At 45.1% G+C, this 14,927-nt stretch overlaps 1 protein-coding gene across 3 annotated transcripts in view; it reads right to left on the bottom strand.

The window, feature by feature from the left end:
- The window catches only part of LOC118778339 (probable E3 ubiquitin-protein ligase HERC1), a 68,840-nt gene extending 56,395 nt beyond the window's left edge, over positions 1-12,445 (bottom strand). For all 3 annotated transcript variants that reach the window (XM_036529839.1, XM_036529841.1, XM_036529840.1), the window contains exons 1-8: positions 12,145-12,445; positions 4,465-5,435; positions 3,381-3,476; positions 2,590-2,772; positions 1,537-1,848; positions 802-898; positions 272-415; positions 28-155 (exon numbers count right to left, since the gene is read on the bottom strand). In XM_036529839.1, the coding sequence (XP_036385732.1) occupies positions 28-155; positions 272-415; positions 802-898; positions 1,537-1,848; positions 2,590-2,772; positions 3,381-3,476; positions 4,465-5,400 (1,896 nt within the window). In that variant the 5' untranslated portion in view covers positions 5,401-5,435; positions 12,145-12,445. The remainder of the gene's footprint in view (positions 1-27; positions 156-271; positions 416-801; positions 899-1,536; positions 1,849-2,589; positions 2,773-3,380; positions 3,477-4,464; positions 5,436-12,144) is intronic.
- Positions 12,446-14,927: the final 2,482 nt, after the last annotated feature.

The raw sequence follows: 14,927 nt of genomic DNA, 5'->3' as shown, positions 1-14,927 counted from the left end.
TATGTGTGTGTGTGTGTGTGTGTATACCTGTCCTGCAGAGGTCAGAGCCAGGGAGGACTGACTCCCAGCGCACACTTTTCTGATGATGAACCCGTGCAGCGCTTCGATCACCTTCGGCCTGTACACGCGATTCGTATCCCCATGGCCCAGTTTACCTGCCGCCCAAAGAGAGATGAGGGACAGCTCAGCCAGCGCCTTCAAACAGAGTCACGTTTCCTTTTTTTACCAGAGTTATAGCGCCACAGAGGTCCCCTGCGCCCCGGGAGCGTACCGTTGTCCCCTCCCCCGAACGACCACACGATGCGCCCGTCCTGGGCCACCGCGATGGTGTGGGAGCTCCCGCACGCCGCCTGCCCCACGCCGCTGATGTCCTTCACCAGAGTGGGCACGTTCCGGCTGTGGCTGTCGCTGTGGCCTGCGGCAGACGGGGAAAAAAAAAAAAAAACTGCTTCAAAACAACACCAAGTTCACCGAGTTCACCAAGTTCACTAAGTTCATTGAGTTCAAGTTCATCAACACCAACAAACAAGCTCACACTGGTGCATTTATGCATGCTTGAAAGCCCATGCACACAACACAAGGCCACAGCAACAATGTCATCAACAGTAAATATTCTTTCACTAAACGTTCATACCATAATAGCTCACAATATGTCAAATGTTTTCTTCCATTGCTTGGTGCTTATTAATATATTTATTAATCATTAATCATGGCTCATGTAACACATTTTTAAACTTAATGTGTTTGCTTAACTATATGGAAGTAATACTGAGGCTAATGAAATAGGCAAAGAGCATTTACCAAGCCTGCCAAAGTCCCCTTCTCCCCAGGTGTAGAGTTCTCCGTCATTGGTGACGGCCGCGCTGTGTCTGTAGCCAGCAGACACACACACCACCACCTGCCAGCAGGAACAGATGACACCGCTCAGGGAGAGCACGCAACACAGTAATCTCCGGAAATGATACCAAACACCTACCTTCACCACACCCAATAAGCAAAGACAAACATTTCACTGGGGTAAACCATCCATCTCTTCAGAATCAGACTCTTTGGCAAAATTTACTAAATGAATTTAAAAAACTGGCGGGTCAGCAAAACTGCCAATGTAACCTCGGCTGTGTTAAAGGGGACTCCCGAGCGGTCAGGACATCTGCTCCGATCGCAAGCTGAGGTCTACTGATCAGATTCTATTCTGGCCGTCTCATTAGTTGACAATACTAGGAGTCCAAAGCGGCAGAAAATTGGCTTCAATTGGGGTGGGTAGGGTGGCCAGGGGTTTGACCATCTCATCGTACACCAGCAACCCCTGATGGTCAATCGGGTGCCCCCAGTCTGCCTGTAAAAAGCTGCACATGAAGTGCCCTTCCTCCTACCGCTATTCATGCTTGCATGTTTGTTTGTACTCTCTCGGATTGTTAGCAGGGGCTGTACCAATGAGCATCACCTCTATGACACAATTGCACATTCCAAATTGGAATGTAGGAGAAAATCATTGGCTCTTTCAAACTTAAAAAAGGGACTCTATTCCCCTCCCACCTTGCCGAGCAGTGGTCCCTGGATGATTTTGGGGTACTTCTGCGTGGCGCTGTTGCCGTGGCCCAGCTTTCCGTAGTCTCCGTCGCCCCAGCTGAAGACCTCCCCCTCGCCGGTCACGGCCAGCGTGTGGCCGTCCGAGCCCTTGGAGGAGGACACCTTGCGCATGCTCCGGGGGGGCTCCAGCACCAGCTTCTTGGGGACGGACTGGTTGTTGGAGTCGCCCAGGCCCAGCCGCCCGTAGCTGCCCTTCCCGCACGCCTTCACCGAGCCGTCTGCGGACACCGAGAACGTGCAGTACTGGCCCGCCTCGATCTGAAGAAAACGGGATACACACACACACACACACACCTTCAAAGACAGCACTCCACACACCTGTCTCACAGGAACTGTGTCCAATTCGCGGAGCTGTAATTACATCTGCATGTTACGCGTGCCACTTGCCCCAACTCTCACACCTGCCAACAAAGCAGGCTAAATATTTATGCTATAAACTTGTAAACTTGAATACTCTCACATTCTGAGGTTTGCAAAACAGTCTGTCTTCAGCCGTAGGCCGTTGTAACCACAACATGTCAGTAGCGAGTAGTTTTTTTAAATGTTCTAGCCCAAAGAATGGAAAATAAAGACTTCTTAATCCACAAGTGCCTTGTAACTGTTTCTCTTTTTATTAGCTGTTCATACCTGTCCTCAAAGAGCACCAGCGTTTATCACCCTTGTGTATATCTACACCCTTGAAGCACGATAAGTACTTTTTCACTTAAGTCACAATGTTTGTTGGTATATCACTGAGCGTTTGGTCTCAAAGGACCTTTGTCAGTGCGGAAAAGGAAAGCTCAGTGATACGCAAATAAAAAATGTTGCCTGCTTTGCAAGTCTCAGACCGCAAGAGTATTCCTTCCAACTTTAAAATATCTCTAACATCTCTAATCCCAGGCGCCTGGGTTCAGCTTGGTTTGGATGCGTGAATGTCTGTAGTCATGTTATCCCTGTTAGCGTGAAGCTGAGGTGACCCGGGCGTGTTGGGCGCTGTGTGGTACGGAGCGCGCCACCCACCATTTGGGCGTCGCTGAAGCCCTGGGCCAGCTTGGGCTGCAGGATCTTCTCCAGGGTGCCCTCCGCCAGCTGGTGGCTGCTGTTGCTGCCCCACACGTACACCATGACGGCGTCGCTCTCTGCGCCCGGCGTGGCCGAGCCCGCGCTGCACGAGCACAGGCAGTTCGACGCCAGGTTGCAGATCTGCGGGGGAGGGCACAAAGCGCAGAGCGCACCCCGAACCAAAGAGCAGGGATTAGATTAACGCGCTAGACTAAAAAAGGAAAGCGCTTCCGAAGACGTATGACATCGACTTTGATACCGGAGAGATTAAACACCTTTCATTGATCGTATGCCGCCATGCTACACTTTTTCAGCTTTATTTCCTGATCATTCAGGGAAAGAACACTCACGGTTGTTTTTCTGTCCTTTAAATGCCACTGCATCACATTGCTGGAAGTAAAAATAAATGTGTCCAAACGCAAAACAGCCAGAATTTACAGATATGTGCCAAAAAAAGCTGTTGCTTCTGTCATAGGGTACAAATCTTGCCTGAGGGGGAGAGAGTTTCTGTGAAGGAGGAAACTCAAATGAACCTACAACACCATATTCCACGACTGTAGATTGCATTTAGGTGGGTGGCTTGGTGCTTATGGGAAATGTACTCTGATACAGTGGTGCCCTTGTTACGGTGGGTAAGACTCCATCCCAGAGCATTATATGGATGGAGCGCTGTGAGATAAGTGAAATAAGAGAAATAAGTTAATTGTGTGGAAAAAGCCCCTGTAAAGTAACATGGCAAACTCACGCACCTCCTCGAAAAGGCAGAGAGCCACGTGGGCTAGGTTGCAGAGCCCGTCCGCGTCCTTCTTCAGCAGCTGGGCGTTGACCGACTCCCCTCGGAAACCCTGAGGGACGCAATCAGATGCAGCCCACTTAAAACACTTCATTTCTCGAAATCCGAGTTCCATTCTTAACTCAAAACCATGGTGGCGCCATTTAATATTCCATAAATAAAAACCTCTTTGCTTGAGAGGAAAATGCATGGCCACACCAGCATTTCTGCGCAGGGGGCTTTTATGGTTAGGCAACCGGCCAAGCGGCCGAGTAAAATGATACTGAAAATCTGATTTACAACAGAGGGGAAACGTCACAGGATCGGATACGATATGCGAGATGAATAATGGATGCACTTAAGTGGGGCGTGGCACTGATTGCAAGTGGAACCAAGGCCATCCCAATGATGCTAATTTGCTCTACAGTGAGGCATGGCAGGAGGTGACAGAAGAGTGGTGTAGTGGTAAGGAGCAGGGCTTGTAACCAAAAGGCTATCAGTTCGATTCCTGCTGGGGGGACTACTGGTGTACCCTTATATAAGGTACTTAACCCACAATTGCTTTAGTACATACCCAGCTATACAAATGGATAAAACTGTAAGCTATGTCAGTCGCTCTGGACAAGAGTGTCTGCTAAATGACAGTAATGCAATCTAAGTATGAGGAGTTTAACATCTCCATGTGTCACTTCTAACAAGTTCTATTTTAGGCATAAATACGTTACTTGGCCTAAATCTGTCCAATGTTATGCACCGTCTTGTCAGTGTTCATTGTAAAACCAACAAGGACATGAGACCCGACGCACACGTGACAGCTGTTTTGCTGGATTGAGCCAATAGTCAGTCTTGAACATATCTAGGCTGTCACAATCAGGGATCTAAGTTTCGAAAGGATTCAGTGTTTCTGTGTTGCCTTTTAGATAGCTGACTGTATGATAAGGGTTCACGCTTATCTGTATATTCTGCACTATATTTTCAAACTGCCTGTAGTGTAATTTTTATTTTCTAACAAGAACGGCCACAGCGCAGCACAGAGTGAGCAGAGGGGGAAGCCCACGTACCGAGTACTGCCTCATTTTGTGCAGGGTCTGGACGATGAGGTCGTACCCGATGCCCCCCTCGGCGCCGGCCGGGTCCGGGGCGGAGCAGGCGGCGGCCGAGGCGGCCAGCGCCACCTCCATCCACTCCAGCAGGAAGCGCAGCGAGCCCCTCTGCAGGGCCAGGCCCAGCAGCAGCTCCAGCGCCAGCCTGCGCCCGGCCCGGTCCGCCCCGGAGCCGCTCACCGACGTCCTCTTCAGGAAGTCGGCCACCTGCGCCAGGCAGTCCAGCCCCACCGGCGGGATCTTGTTCTCGTTGGCCAGCGAGAGCGGCGGCAGCGAGGACAGCACCGAGGAGGCGGTGGCCAGCACGTCGTTGCAGAGCGCCAGGCCCGGGTCGCGCCGCGCCTGGTGCCAGTTCTGCTGCAGCAGGGCGAAGAGCAGGCTCAGGCCCGTCCGCACGCCCATCTCGATCAGCACGTCCGTGCCCGACTTCACCCGCGCCCCCGGCGACCAGGGCTCGGCGGCGGGCTCCAGGGCGCCGCCGTCGGCGCCGGGCGCCTGCGGGGCCGGCGGCGCCGCCCGGTAGCGGTCGTGGTACTTGCTGTGGAGGGCGTAGTAGATGCGCTGCAGCGCCACCGTCCTGTGGTGGAGCGCCAGCGCGTAGGGCGTGCGGGCCAGCATGCGGTGCGCCAGGCAGCGCTGGCTGTGCAGCAGGGCCGCCAGGTACTCCTCGCGCTCCTCCGCCGCGCTGGACTCATACTGGAAGTCCGGGAGCCGCGGGCCGATCAGGTCCTGCACAGGCTGCGCCAGGCCCACCACCTCCTTGTTGTGCAGCAGCTTGGCGTAGAGGGCGGCGGCGCCCTGCCGGGTGGCCGTCTGCACGCTGTCCTCCGCCGACCAGGAGCTGTTCAGGTGCTCCTGCCACTTCAGCATCACGTGGGTCTGGCAAGGCACCATTTCTAATCATTATCTCACAACGCAGCAGGGGACAGCTGTCGGTGGGGGGAGAGATACGGAAAGGGTGTTATCAACACACACAGAAAAGCCCTGGACCTGAGCGAAAAGGTACAAAGAGCAAAGACTCACATTACATATCAGCGCCAGAAAGTTAAAAGGCCAGCACATCTCTGGGAGAAAAAATATATTTTCATTACAATTCTTTTTCGCTTGTGTTTGAAGGCACTGCAGACTCGTGTTTTATGCATAGGCGCATCTAATAAATCCTTTAGGTTTCATGGTGGGTGACCCAGCTAGTTATTCAGAAAATGCTGAAACTGGAAAGGGGTCATTCATTGAGGGTTCAGTTGTGAGAAATGTTAATGTATTACATGCGTTAGAGAATTAAATATGAAAGAACACACCTAAATTATCCATACAGGTAATAATGTGTACAAATTTACACAAGCATTTCGGTAAATTTGCTTTGTGGCTGAAACGGAAGAACCCCCACCACTGCAGGTGTCAGAGTTTTGCTGTTTACTACACTGCCTATGCTCAAAGAAAGGACATGCGTTTTCACACACATTATAAACCTCTCTTAACTTCCCCATTAACTTCCCTATTACCTCCCTATTAACCTCTCTATTAACTTCCCTCCCCTTCCTTTCCCTCCTTATCCTTACCCAATTTACTGGGATGGGGCAGTCAGAAAGTCTTCCGTCATCTACCTTTCACAAGTGAGCGTGTAATGAGAGGCAGGCCGTACATGAGGCGGGAGACTAATGAAGGGCAGACTCCGCAGGTCCCGTTCCATTAAAAATGAGCCTCGTGTGCAGCCATGTTCCCGGGCACCGCAGGTGCCAGCCCTCCTCCCAGGGGGTGACAAATTAGGTCAGTCGGCCCAGCAGATTCAGGCGGCGTGACGTGATAAGCAGGCAGAATTAACTCTGTAATCTTGCGCAGCGCAGCCTCGGACTGATTAAACCCTCAGGTGTGCATTTCACAACCACAAGCACTGCGTGGTTTGGGGATAAACTGTTGGTGCGGGCAACACGTCCCCTACGATCTGGGTACTACCACGTTCGTTTTCGTTCCGGTTTGGACAGGAAGCGTTTCGTGAAAACGGATTTGTGGTTTCGCTCACTTTCCAAAGGGAGAATAAGGATGAGGCTTACAACAGTCACTCCAAATGAAATATTTCTGTTTGAAATGTTGAATGAAATTGTAACTTATTAAATGTTTTCTATCCTAACACTGCAATGGAGTTCCTGATGTCCTAATAATAACCTGGAAAATGGTTAGATATTTTACGCTTTAATAACTTATGAACTTATGATGAAATGGAGGTTTAGCTTGTACTGAAGTACTGATGACACCAGCATCACCTTCTAATGCCAAAGAAGGACACATAACCGTGTTAAAGACTAGGGGTTTGAAATAGGTCAACTTCTATCTGCATTAAGTTTCATCTGTTTAATGAGTGACAATTCAGAGTCAAGACTCTGGGCACTGAGTACAAACACACAAGGTTATAGTCTGCCAGTAAATGAGTTTTACCAACACAAGCCCACACAACTTATTAAGTTATAGTATATCATCCAGGTTCATTATTCTAAAACAAAAATATGTAATCGCTCACCATGTATGTCATTTATTAAACAGGGACATCAATTTAACACCTCCATTCATACATACACGGAAATGAATCATTTATGTTTCAGAGTTTGCTGAGGCAAAGAGCTGAGAGCACTCGCTACACCGGGGCCTGTAGTGACAGTAAAAAGAGACTCGACCCTCCTGTGACAGACCGCGAGGGACGACAGCCCCTCCTCCGTTTCATTTAAAAATAAATACTGTAATACTGTCACATCAACGCCTCTCAGCTGTTCACATGATCGCATGTCAGACGCCACATGCTCCTCTTAACCCTTTCCTCTCTGCCACTGGAAGGGCCTCTAAGGGACCTCTTTGTCACAATCAGACCACGTGGCGTCCACTGGCGTCCCGAGGAAACACCGCACACCTGCTGCTCTGTTCCCGGACAGCAAACACCGAGAAAGTCTTTTTGTGTGGTCTTCCATTTAAACGGCCTGTGTCTGATAACTAGGGCTGTGCTGGGTCTTTTTAAGGTTACCAGAAATACTGTATTTATTAATTGTAATGGTCTGCACTGTAAAACCTTAAGAAGGGGCCTCGTGCATGTGAACAGAAATCGCCCTCTGTGTCAGGGTCATAATATTACATAACTTCTCGGACGGACTGACTGACCCTTCTAGCAGAGTTACCGACCGTAAGCTGATCAGGCGCTAGTTCATGCTGATGAAGGTGAGCACAGTTATGGCAAGAGAGAAAATTCATCCGCGGATTGTTCATGTCAGTGGTGCTCAATGCTAAATTTATACGTCTGTATCATCAAATTTTATTTTCTAAATAAACCCAGTGTGACCCCTTTGCTTAGATGGTCCATTAAAAAGGGCTAGGTAACTCAGTGGGTCTTTTGGAACCAATATCAACTGGTTCAACTCAAACTCAAATATTAATCTTTTTGCCCATAATAATGACTGTATCAAACTACTATTCTCTGTGCCTCTTCATTCATTCACAGTTATTTTCAAGAAAATAATATCAATGAATTACTTACAATTTATGGACTTTTTACAACCCCCCCCCACCAATATTAATGAGAAGCTATACAACAAGCCAGTTATACAAAAAAACATGACTTTGCATCAGTGCAATAGGAGCCCAACTTGTATGAAGTAGCTAGCTTACTTCATACAAGCTACAAACCCTTCATGCAAACTACAAACACCTGAAACAAATGCAGCACACTCATTTAGGTACACTGTTGTACAATATAGCCTATCAGGACAAGAGCAGTAGGCCCTACCTGACATAACGTAATCCAACATTGGTGAAAACCTCAAAACTTTAACCTCTAAACTACAGCTGTTCAGCTTAAACATATTCCACAAATGTACAACACATCACTTATATTTGTGCCATAAATCAATGCTGACCAATACAAAAGTCTTTAATTATCAATGTTTTTTAAAATATGGTGAAGCTATAGAATACTGAAGAGAGCCAAGAGGAAGTTGAATTTACATCTTATGATATACTGTATACAGCCATTCAACATATTATTAAATATAACCTGCAAAAAAGGAAATATGAAAGGAGAATATGATGTGAAGTGCCTACCGAGCTGTTATTGGGCTGGGTGAAATGCCCGCTGCTTTTGACTGCTCTGTCTTTGTGCATACATTATCTCAGTTCAGCAGTTAGTAATAACAGACAGGTCCTGAATCGGCCATTGTGGACGGCGTGAGATGATTCCATGGCGAATATTCCACACAAAGTGAGGTGAATTTCGCCCGAAAGTGCTGCGCGCCAGATCAGAGCTGACTTTATGCCACTACGTGCCTCCTATGACCGGGACTCCATGCTGCGTAAGCATGACCCAGCAGAAGTGCGCTCTCTCTCCTCCTCCCGCACCGGGCCTATGGCGCACGGCACTTTCTCAACGTGCTCCACGCGGCTCGACACAGACCCCAGGAATTTATTACGCCGGCTATACGGTTTCTCTGTATAAAAATAACAGGAAGCTTCTCAGAGATCACAGCTTTGCAGCATGGGGCTTGGAAATCTAGCAGGCGAGCTCGGACACTGACCCAACTAGGCCTAAATTCACTTCCTCAGATGATTAAAGACAAAAAAGAAAAAAAACTACTGGTGTAAAATAAAGAGGGGGGAAAAACAAAGCCAATGAATAAAAATAAGTATGGCGGTTTTCAAGCAAACACGTCGATGTTGTAGTCGGTATGAGGATTACAGCTGGAATGACTAGACCATGACCATGAACCTGTCATGTTGGCTTGATTATTTACAATACGCAGGCACAAATATAAGTGCAGGTTAGGTTACATGTTACTAATAATAGTTCAAAACCTAACAAGTATCTACAACGAGAAACTATCATTTTTGGCCATATTACTACAAGCAATTGTGTCATTTCAGACTTTTTTAATGGAATACACGCATACAAATGTAATTGAAAACCAGTTTCTCATTGTACTCAACAACCTTATTAGGACAACTACACATTTAACTATTCAGAGGTTTTGAACGAAATTTGTTATAGAGACGGACCCTCTAATGTTTACTGACAATTCACTCTGTATTTGAATCCTATAATGTTTTGAACTCAAAAATAAAAGAATAAATCACGCGGCTTTCTTGCTTAAGTCAGGACAACAGCTGTGCCTCCCTGAAGGGCCAATCTCTCAAAAATCACAGCCGAAGATAGGGCAAAATCATTCAACAAAAATCTAGGATGGCCATTGCTGAGTCCTTTAACACATCTGTAATAATGTTTTCAAAACAACTGGTTATGGTATTGCCTTGAGCACTGTGGTTTGAATTGAAACGGTTGACTTGTAATGCAACGACTTCACTAAACATTTGCGTTTAATTTCCCTCTCAGAATAAGAATTAAAAATTGTGGAAAAGAAGAAAGAAAGGGGTAGAAAAAACAAAAGAATACACACAACCAAGAGAAAAACTCTTTTCATCTTTTTCTCGGCTGAATTTGACATTTCCAAAATGAACAATTGCGAAACCCTGTAATTTCAACAAGGTTTGTTTCTGTTTTGTGATCATCAGGGAGTCCGCAGAAATTCATAAACAAATGACAAAGCAAGAAATAGGCCAAACATATGAGGACAGCAAGAGGGTGGAAAATCGCCAGCACACCAGCGTGTAAATCGATCGTTTAGATTCACTGACAGACGGGTCTAGATTCACAGACAGTTCAACTTTAAATGGAGTTTTCACAGTCAATCGTTTAGGATAAAAGTGCTGACTTAATCCGTACTTAAACAATGTGCCACTAGCAAGGCTAGATAGTTCTTTTTTTTCTGACTGTCTGCACTGAAATATAAGTTCCAAACTAACTTGCATCAAAGAGATATTGTCAGTGCCAATAACTTGCTTAAAACTCTTAAATTTGCTCTTATTTACAAAGCCTGATTTCTGCCGTGATATGGGTGGATGGAAAGGCATATATTTGCATTGAAATGGTCATATTTGCCTTGATGATTTTTTTAAAGAAATGCTCTATTTGAAGTAACGCTTCCAAATAAACATCTTATATACACAAGTTGTTTAACAGATTGGTAGATTTTTATTTTAAATATGCTGGAAATCTCAAAATTTCACACCCACAATTATGATTAAAATGAAGTCCAAACATGTGCTATACACTATATATTTAAATTTTGGGGTAAAATACATCATTTTTCTAAATGACTACATACAAACAGGGCTTTTCAGTTGCAAATGTATTTCTGTTATCTATGAAGTCCAACGAAAAACATTTCAACAGTAAACATCAACTTTTGGTCTGTACTATTTAACTGTGCATACTACACTAGGATTCAGTTTTATATCAGTTTGACTTCAGTGATAGCTAGCTGAGACCTTTTCTGTGGCAGGGAGACCATGCTGGAAAATTCCTTTTCAAAGCTTGCATTCCCAGACAGGCCTCTAATTGATGTCATTGGAATGTATGAATAGAATTTAAGAAGTTGACACTCTCAGCATTAAGTGCCAACTACACCTGCTCAAACCAAGTTTTTCACACTGTTTTCCCCCCAAATTGTCTTTCTCGAATTGTAGTATGGTACCTTGAATGAAAACATTTCCAAACAACGGAAAACCTAGGCCCTCAATATATAGTGGCTACATGCCAAAGATGCAGAAACAAATGAGTTCACACATAAAGAGGGAAAAGCATTCTAATACATACAGTATTACTGCAGCTAGCAACAGCTCTTGCTTTCAAAGGTAGCAAAAAATTATGGCTGTATGCTATAATCCTTTCATTGGTGGAGGGTGGACAGAGTGGAGAGGAATCTATACCTGGCTCCCTCAGAACAAAGCAAGTTCACTGTCACTTGGCACAAAGGATAGGAGCCAACAACATTTCAGAATCATAACTGCAGCAGCTCTGAACGTCACATGGTGCTTTTAAGGAATGCACACATATTGAAAATGTGAAATATCCAACTAGCTCGATTTTTTTCTACTGGCTATTCAGCATAAAAGGGCACTAGATCTTGCTACAGGTCCATTTGAACATCAGTTAAGGCTTCCGCTACGTCACTTACTACCAATCTCAGATGCAATATTCCTTCATACTAAGTAGCTAGTCTAGATAAATTTATAGATATGCATGTATCTGGTAAAACACATGCACAAAATTACATGCATACAAATGAATGTATATCTGGAACAGATGACACACTCGCTACGTGTCTGTTTTGATATATTTCAAAATGGGCTAAGAAAATTCCTTCGCTGGCCAGCCAGTTCAGTGTCTCCTATTGTAGGCAAGATGACATGCACATTAGATGGCTGCTGGTTAGGATGACAACAGTTAAGATTATTTGCTGGCTAATGAAGCCATTTAGCTTGCTACCTCGATGCGTTCGTTCCTTTAAATAGCCAAAGCCAGCCAGCTACCTAGCTACCGTTTAATTTATGTAATCAGTGAAGCTACCTGTCCAGCAAGGTGTCAGCTTCTGTACGCCTGAGTAAAATAACGGAGCAGAACAACAAATGACATACATATTGGTACCGCTGCTGGTCATGTCATTAGCCTAGGCATATATTAATAATGCCACAGCTAAATTACCAGCAGGTGAACTACGTACAATGATAATACATGAAATACAGTTAGCTAGCTAGCTAACTCCTTACCTCTATTTTCCGCTTCATTCACAGCCGGCTTTGGTACTGCTAGCTGGTTAGCCAGCTAGCCAACGCTGCTAGCCACTGCCCTCTGCCAGCCTGTACTTAGATAGCAAGCTAGCTAGCTAGCTGGTAACAGGTTCCCAAAGATCAAAATAGCTGTATGGAGAATATTATTTCACGTGAACACGACACGAAGTCATTTAGCTAACACTGTTATGATGAAAAAAAGACTACTGTAGGTTTTAATAACACGCCGGTAAACTGCTGTCAATGCTCCCAGTAGCGATATACAACAACTCCTCGGTTGTTGCCATGAAAAACAGCACAGCCCATCACGCATTGTGCGTAAAAACGTCACTGGTAACGTCACTGCACGGACACCGGTAAGAGGACAGCGCTCGGCGAATTTTCTATCCCTACCAACCGATTCAGGATCAGTTTAAACGCTCGATCGCTCTCACCGCGGCCACTTTATTTTGCACGGAAAACTGATTCAGAATCTGCTCTAGCCGGCAGGCTGTCAGAATCAAGGGTCGCGGTCGTGGCCGCAAAATTTAGTACCGTACGTTACACATATCTCTGAAGGACAGCAGTTTAAAAATAGGTATGACCAGCTAAATAACCCCAGACATGCGCTTACACGTCAAAACCAGTCGTTTATATTGGCATGTTGCAATCTGGTTGCTTGTCTCCTGTCCAACAGTCAAACTAAACTTGGACATTTAACTTTGGTCACATGTAGCAACGATGAAATGTTTAAAAGGAAAAAGTTGTTATTCGCCGCATACACTAGACGCTAACTTCTCTTTTTAAAATATAGAAAGTAAAATTTCAGACTGCGTTTTTAAATAACGATACTACAGTACTTATAGGTGGTGCTGACAGTCAACGAGAACTATTTATCAAGGAGACCTTGTGGTGTGTTTTCACTGTATTTTTTCCTCATTTAGTGATCATGCATTTAGATAATTTATGGCCACCGTCTATTTCAGCGAGATAGGGCGTTTGTTTTTGTCAAGCGATGTAATACTATGCTGAAGAGGCAGTACCTCTTAATGACGCTTTGAAATACGGGTTGTTGAGTCACGGCTGTACTGCTCGTGCTGTCGGAGTTGTCACAAGTTTTAACCCTGGGTGTTTAAAATGTTCACACTAAGCAGCTTGTTTATATTTTATCTGTTTTAAAACATTTAAAGACCATAAATGTAACCATTGCTGCTTTGAAACAATTAAAACTATGTTAAATGAAACTGATTCTTAGCATAGTGATGCACTTATTTGTAAGTAGCTCTGGGTAAGAGCGTCTACTAAATTATGTAATGTAATGTAATGTCATGTATTTGTGTATGATTCTCTACAGACTGTATTGTCATATAAGAAATCCCTGAGAAAATGCACTGTTCATAGGTGTGCAGTATATATGCCCCAAATGCTGCATTTTTCTGCTATCTATGGTGCTCAGAAGCAGCACAGTGTGTAGATGCCTGTAAGTATGAATGTATATATAACCTTTATTTAGCATGTCTATATTTCAGAAATATTTCTTTATTCTTCCCCTAGAATATTCCCAGGTGTGGTCATCTTTTACATATGATAGGAATGTATTAGTGTGTGCTTTATTTTGTTGAACACAACATGCTTTCCATATACATCGAGCTTAATTGATTGCATTGCGTCACATGTGTTGCGATATCCTTTTCCAGGACATAACACATAGTACTGAACTTTTTTCATTTTTCAATTTTCACACACCTTTCCTACTCTTTTTCCTGCAAGGAATTGAATAAAGCACTAAGAGCACTTAACATTTCTATTTTGCTCTTGTTGATAAGCATCAACACATTATGTCTAGTGTATATTTTTGCTCAGGCTCTATTCTTTCCTAATCTAGGACAAACTCAACTCTCACAGGCACTGAAAGTAGAGTCCACAAGACAATCATGAAAGCCACAAGAACTTGTCGTTTACAGTTTCCCCTGATTGGCTTGTCCGGGATTCCCTGTTTCTGTCTCCGTTTAACTGGTGTTGAATGAAAATGAATGCAATTGCCTGTCTTCATTATGTGCTTGTCTTGGAGTCGTTGCCTTCTGAATCACTGGCCTGTGCTTTTTCTCCATGGTCTGCTACACTTTCTATGCTGTCTAACGCATTTGTAATGCTGAGGGCTGACCACAGTGTGCTTTATTATATAACCATTCTTGACATTGTTGGGTCAATGTGTCAGCTCTTCTAGCTGGCACTTGAACCCCTGTTGGGACAGAAGCGATGACACCCGTGACAGCATTGTCCTCAGGTGCTTTCCAATCCCAGGCCATGCTCCGGGTTCATCACAGGAGATGTGTCTTCTGTTCAGCTTTGCCATCTGCTGGTGATGTGCATGCAGCTTTTCCCCTCTGCACACTCACAGAGCATCACTGTGGGCACACCGTGGCTCATTATCTGAGATGGCAAACCAGAACTCCGCATTCACTTCAGCCAATGGTGCATTAAGGAGGGCTGATTCTCTGTCCTGGTGAAATGGTCAACAAGTTTTAGGACAGATGATGTCATCAGAGGCTGTCTTTGAGGTCTCCTGTATTTAACATGCAGTCGGTCAGAGTGTATGGATGGACATCCCATGCCAAACTGACATTGACTGTGGTGACCTTTGTGCCGAATGTTGAGGGGCTTCTTTCCTCAGTACTCAATACTTTGGAATTTTAGCAGCAAAATTACAGCCTGGTCAGAAAGGTGCAAGCTCCACCAGAAGTAGGCAAGTTGTTTTGTTTTTTTTCCAACCACCTCATTTA

The sequence above is a fragment of the Megalops cyprinoides genome, chromosome 5 (genome assembly GCF_013368585.1).
Source record: "Megalops cyprinoides isolate fMegCyp1 chromosome 5, fMegCyp1.pri, whole genome shotgun sequence".
NCBI lineage: Eukaryota > Metazoa > Chordata > Actinopteri > Elopiformes > Megalopidae > Megalops > Megalops cyprinoides.
Note: the sequence above shows the minus strand (reverse complement) of the source record. Positions and strands in the feature narration are given on the sequence as shown.